The sequence below is a fragment of the Saccopteryx bilineata genome, chromosome 11, assembly GCF_036850765.1.
Source record: "Saccopteryx bilineata isolate mSacBil1 chromosome 11, mSacBil1_pri_phased_curated, whole genome shotgun sequence".
NCBI lineage: Eukaryota > Metazoa > Chordata > Mammalia > Chiroptera > Emballonuridae > Saccopteryx > Saccopteryx bilineata.
Window position 1 is genome coordinate 32,910,329 of NC_089500.1, and position 6,541 is coordinate 32,916,869.

At 50.4% G+C, this 6,541-nt stretch overlaps 1 protein-coding gene across 3 annotated transcripts in view; it reads left to right on the top strand.

The window, feature by feature from the left end:
• INO80C (INO80 complex subunit C) overlaps positions 1-5,776 on the top strand; it is a 28,053-nt gene extending 22,277 nt beyond the window's left edge. For all 3 annotated transcript variants that reach the window (XM_066246955.1, XM_066246956.1, XM_066246957.1), the window contains one exon: positions 1,274-5,776. In XM_066246955.1, coding sequence (XP_066103052.1) covers positions 1,274-1,405 — 132 coding nt within the window. In that variant the 3' untranslated portion in view covers positions 1,406-5,776. The remainder of the gene's footprint in view (positions 1-1,273) is intronic.
• Positions 5,777-6,541: the final 765 nt, after the last annotated feature.

Below are 6,541 nucleotides of genomic sequence, written 5' to 3' on the forward strand. Positions count from 1 at the left end.
TAGACTTTAAGGGCAGCTCATAATTTTTTTAAAGGAGCTCCAAATGACTCATGCTCATGTCTTCTGTTTCAAAATCTGTGGAGCCATGTGCCTTGAGGTATAGAGTGAGTGAATTAGATTCTTCACTGTGCATGTGGGAAAAACAGACCCAAAGAGAATTTTGTTCTGTCAGTGGGAAACAAGTTCTCTTTTCTGTGATGGGCCTAATTATTTATGTTTTGGTTCATTCATCCATTTATGACTTGCCTGTGAAAACACTTACTGAAGGCCTACTATGTGCCCTGCATTGTACTGGGAGCCTAGATTCAGTGATAAGCATTCCACAGGAAGACAGATGTGATGAGGTGGGAGGGTGGGGTCCTGACCTCCTGTGGGGGGAGCAGATAAGGCTTCCTGGTGATATGACTTTGGGGGCTGAGTGCTATGGGATGAACAGGTTATTACTGAGCAGAGTGGGCCAGGGTAGGACCCCTTCCAAGGAAAAGGTCAATGGGACATGACAGTAGGGAGGGTCGGTAGGGAGAGCCCAGTAGCTGGCACACTTGAGTGAGAACATGTGGCCGAAGAAGAGCCGGCAGGGGCTGAGGACTTGGGCCTTTTTCCCGAGAAGAGCCGGCAGGGGCGGAGGACTTGGGCCTTTTTCCCGAGAACAGAGAAGAGCCATTGGGAGGGTTCATGAAGAAGGATATGACTAGAATTGCAGGTTGCAAAGATGACCCTGGCTGCAGTTGCAGGGTGGCTGTCCCTTCCAGTGGAAAAGGGGGTGTGGGAGGCCAGTCCAGCCCTGCGGTGGAGCTCAGGGTGCCATGGAAGAGGTGTACGGAGGGGGTGGAGAAGCGGGAGGGGCGTGCACTGGGCATGGTGGGGGTAGAGGGAGGGGCAGTGGCGCAGTGTGAGGTGCTGCTCCCTGCCTTGGGGAACAGATCTGGAGCATTCTTTTGAAGCAGGCGGGAGCTTGAAAGCAGATGAGCACCATGCATTCAATTTGGGGCTTGCTGCTTGTAGCCCTTGAGGCACCAACCAGAAGAGTCCTAGTGTCCCATGTGGTTATTCCGTTTCCTCTTATTTTTACCGTGAAGTATCTCTCAAGTCTGGGAAGATGAATGCGTCTTCACCAAAGTGAGCAATTTACTGTTCTTGGTGGCAGCGTAAGACATGATGAAGATATATTTCACTTTCAGTAAAAAAGAAAATAAAATTAAACTTGAATTTAAAATATTTACCAGCACCACCACCCACTGTCTGCCCTTCTCTGTGCCCGTTTCGCACCCAGGCCAACTACACGGACCCGCAGAGCAAGCTGCGGTTCAGCTCCATCGAGGAGTTCTCCTACATCCGGAGGCTGCCGTCCGACGTCGTCACCGGCTACCTGGCCCTGAGAAAGGCCACGAGCATCGTTCCCTGAGCCTCGAGAAGTGGGGATGAAGTGGAAAGCTATTTCAAAGGCAGACTTTGGGCTCATAGTTTTGTTTCATGGAAACAGACTCATTCTGCTGTCAATCTGGAAATGTCAGAGCTGTGCCTGGAAAGAATGTTTGGCTTTAATTTAAGGGGTTTTTTTTTTTCTGTTTTTCCTCCAAGTGTGATATTTCCTGTTGAGTTAAATTATATTTCATTTGTTGCCTCAAGTCGAGTCATTTGACAAGAAAATATGAAATTGTGCTTTAATTTTTTTTGCTTCAAAGTTGTGAATTTTCTTATAACACATTTAAAAACTCCATAATGAATCCTGACAACAGGGCTGGATTATTCCTGATCCCAGTGACTCCTTCTTTAGAACATATTAGTCTTTCTATTTGACCAGAATGGTTGGAGGCTGTCCAGAACTGGGGCTGGAGGAGAGGGGGCCGGGTAACTCGCCCTGTTGCACCGGCTGGTCCTCGCCCTGTGCCTCAGCCTCCAAATCAGCCCCTCTTCCCAGCCAACACAAACAAGAGAGTGTGTCTGTTACTGAAGCCACCCAGTCTGTGGCATTTCGTTGCAGCAGTCTGAGCTGACTGAAACCCCTTTCTGGAGGTATGAGGATGAACATTGACTCCCCTTCTGAGAAGGGCTCTTGTCCTGGCCCAGGGGCCAGGGGGCAGCCTCTTTGAAACCTGCTTTAGAGCGCCCATGTTCGCTTCCCCGTCATGAAAGAGAAGGAAGCACTCGTGGGCTGGGGAACAGAGTGTGGATATGTGCCCTGGGCCTTGTAGTCCTACTCCCATATTTCTCGGGGGGGGGGGGGAGTGGCACCAGACCCTCAGGTGTCATGACCAGAGCTGCCTCTACTTTGGGGGGTTAGGCACCCAGGTTCCGTTTCTTTCTGAGAGAAAGGTGCGCCTGCGCCCTCTCCACACTTAGAAAAAACAGCTAAGAGTCAGCTGCAAGTGCAGCCACAGGGCAGGTGGCCGCTGCCGGGGTCCTGGCTCCCTTTCCTCTTAGGGAAACGGCCTGTCAGTCAGCACCTGCAGAGAGGGAGGGAGGCTGTGGGACTTCCCTTCCTCCACAAAACCGGGTCTCAGGGAGCCTTCCACTAAGACCATGAGCACTGAAGTGTTTGAGCCTCTGGTGCAGGGTCCTCAAACCTGAATGACATCAGCGTCACCTGAGGCCCTGTTATAACACAGATTGAGGGCCCCACCCCCAGTCTGACCCAGTAGGTGTGGCGTGGGGCCCAGGAATTGGTACAGTGTTTCTAGCAAGTGATGCTAATGTTGCTACTGCGGGACCTCCCACTGAAACCCATTGCAGAAACTGAAGTTCTCCAAAGGGCCAGAGGCTGCTGCTGGGGTTCCTCTGGGTCCTGCATTTCCTGCCCAAAGTCAGGCTGGGAAAACCCCGTTTCCTCTCGGTGAGACGGTGAGACGGAGTAAGTGAGCCAAGGGCCTTTCCTGCTTCACGTCCATCTTCTATCATACAATGGAAACTTGTGGCAGGTGCACTTTATTTTCCATGAATTCCCTCCCCTGATTGGACAGAACCCCACTGACCCTCTTCTAACACTGACCGCGGCTGCTCCGTCACCTGCCTGTTGGAGTTTCCTGGGCCAAGGTCCAGGTGAAGGAGAGAGTCTGCCCTGTACTCGTCCACTGTGGGGACACAGACCGTGGCCCCTGTGGGCCTCTCAGGGCTTCTGGGGGTTTGTGCCATAAACCCTCTTGACAGTCATCTGAGACCCGTCATGCAGGTTCCTGGGCTGCGTACCCTGGACCTGACCAATGCATGGGGTGAGGCTCAGACATCTGCCTTTAACAGATATCCCAGCTTGAATGTGATGTGCAGAAGTGTGAGAACCGCTGCCTTCCGCAGGCAGAGGGAAGCACGTGTGCTGGACACCTGGCTCCCTCCTATCCTGTTCCCCTGCCAGGCTGTCCTGGCCAGCTTCATTTTGCCAGAAAGCTGAGTTCCAAAGGTCAGGTCGCTTCACTCACCCCAAGCAACAGGGGGCCAAGCTGAGCCAAACTAAACTTCAAACTGAACAGTTCCAACAAAGCCCTCCTACAGGTTTTGGAACAGGCAGTATTTTTGTGCCAATGGCCTTTGCTGTCCGTGCCTGGCCCAGCGGTTCTCAGCCCTGGCTGCACATTAGTATCACCTGTGTTGGGGGGAGAAGGTGAAGGGAGATATAAAAATACCCAGGGATTCTGATTCAGCTGGCATAGTCTTTCTAGCCCCCCAGATGGTTCTCATGTGCAGCCAGCACTGAGAACCCTTGCTGTCACTACAAAGAGAGTATTTCACGTGGGGTATGTTTTCTTCACACATCAGCTGGCTGTTTCCGTCCCAGGGCCGTGGGCAAATTGGAAAGGGGTGTGTGTTCAGGTGAAGCCGCCCAGAACTGAAAACATGACTGTCACTAAAGACTCCTCCCTCTTCCTTCTTTAACTCCCACATTCAAGCAGTCCCCAAATTTCCTCTTTTCTTACACATGCCTTTTCTATCTGCCCTGTTCCTACCTGACTTCAGGAGCACATCACTTCCTGCCTGGACATTTCAGTATCTTTTTTTTATTTTACAGGAACAGAGAGAGGGATAGATAGGGACAGACAGACAGAAACGGAGAGAGATGAGAAGCATCAATCAGTTTTCCGTTGCAGTTCCGTAGTTGTTAATTGATTGCTTTCTCATATGTGCCTTGACCGTGGGCCTTCAGCAGACCGAGTAACCCCTTGCTCAAGCCAGCGACCTTGGGTCCAAGCCGGTGAGGTGTTTTTCTTTTTTGTTTTTTTTCTGAAGCTGGAAACCAGGATGCAGTCAGACAGACTCCCGCATGCGCCCTACCGGGATCCACCTGGCACGCCCACCAGGTGGCGATGCTCTGCCCATCCGGGGCGTCGCTCTGTCGCGACCAGAGCCACTCTAGCGCCAAGGAGCCATCCCCAGCGCCTGGGCCATCTTTTGCTCCAATGGAGCCTTGGCTGCGGGAGGGGAAGAGAGACAGAGAGGAAGGAGAGGGGGAGGGGTGGAGAAGCAGATGGGCGCCTCTCCTGTGTGCCCTGGCCAGGAATCGAACCCGGGACTTCTGCACGCCAGGCCGATGCTCTACCACTGAGTCAACTGGCCAGGGCCATGGTGACCTTTTTTGCTCAAACCAGATGAGCCCGCACTCAAACTGGCAACTTCGGGGTCTTGAACCTGGGTCCTCTGCATCCCAGTCCAACGCTCTATCCACTGCGCCACCGCCTGGTCAGGCTCAGTATCCTTTTAACTACTCTTGCCAACAATCTGATTCCTCCCCCTCCACTCTCCCCTCTGCCATCAGAGGACCTTTCAATAATTTTGGATGAGAAGTTGACTTTGCCCATTATGGCATGTCCACTGGTGAGTTGTCTCAGAGACCTTGTTAATTCTGGCATTGGCCTGTAGTATACAAAGGATAAACTCAGCCTCTTGAAAGAGAAAACGATTAGCTGAGAAATCAGATTGTTAAGACCAAACTGCTCTGAGTGAAGTTGGGCTCTTTTCCAAGATGTGATACTCGTCTTCACTTTATGAAGAGGAGAGTACTGTATTATTGGACATAGTTTGGAACTACCTGTAATGTTGGACAAATCCTTAGCAGAGCTAGGAGCAGCCCATGTGGATGAGGGGGACCCATTTTGCCCCTATATCCCAAGTTAAATCATGCATCCACCCAGATTTTGAAGATATTTTGTAATTGGGCCAAAAATGTTTTCATTGAGAAATCTCTCCTTTCTGAATCTCTTGCCAGTGGGGGGGGGGGGGGGGGATTAGACACTTAATGGTGTTTTCAATGACCACAAATATGGAGTTTGGAGAGCTTAATTTAGTAAAAATAAAGGGTATGGAAAGAAACTAATGGAGTATGAACTAAACCTTACCATATGGGACAGAACAAATAGGACAGATACCTCAGGAAGAGATTGACAAGGATGTCCTCTTACAACACATGAAATGAATTGTTTAAAATAATGTTCTATCTGCCTGACCAGGCGGTGGCGCAGTGGATAGAGCGTCGGACTGGGATGCAGAGGACCCAGGTTCGAGACCCTGAGGTCGCCAGCTTGAGCGTGGGCTCATCTGGTTTAAGCAAAAGCTCACCAGCTTGGACCCAAGGTCGCTGACTCGAGCAAGGGGTTACTTGGTCTGCTGAAGGCCCGCGGTCAAAGCACATATGAGAAAGCAATCAACAAACAACTAAGGTGTCACAATGCGCAACGAAAAACTAATGATTGATGCCTCTCATCTCTCCGTTTCTGTCTGTTTGTCCTTGTTTATCCCTCTCTCTGACTCTGTCTCTGTAAAAAAAAAAAAAAAAAAAAAAAAAAAGAAATGTTCTATCTGATAGGAATGTGTGGGCCCTGTTTGGATTCTGATTCAAACAAACAACACTTAAAACATTTTTGAAACAACTGGAAATTTGGTATTTGATGATACTTAGGAACTCTTATGAATACTTTTAGTTGTGATAATGGTCTTATAATGTTAAAAGCGTGGATTCATATCATTTAGAGGCTTGTAGTGAAATATTTATGGATGGAATGATGTGAAATCTGGGCTTGCGTCAGATAATATGAGAGAGAGGAAGTGGATGGGAGTAGTGTTGAAATGGATTGGCCATGAGTCAGTAATTGTTGAAACAATTACTGTCATGGGTACATAGAGGTTCATTATTCTATTCTACTTTCATATGTTTGAATTTCTTCATAATAAAAAGTTTTTAAAGCATATCATGTTTTTATTAAAAAGTGGTGAATTTTGCGGTAGAGCGTCGGCCTAGCGTGCGGAGGACCCGGGTTCGATTTCCGGCCAGGGCACACAGGAGAAGCGTCCATTTGCTTCTCCACCCCTCCGCCGCGCTTTCCTCTCTGTCTCTCTCTTCCCCTCCCGCAGCCAAGGCTCCATTGGAGCAAAGATGGCCCGGGCGCTGGGGATGGCTCTGTGGCCTCTGCCTCAGGCGCTAGAGTGGCTCTGGTCGCAATATGGCGACGCCCAGGATGGGCAGAGCATCGCCCCCTGGGGGGCAGAGCACCGCCCCTGGTGGGCGTGCCGGGTGGATCCCGGTCGGGCGCATGCGGGAGTCTGTCTGACTGTCTCT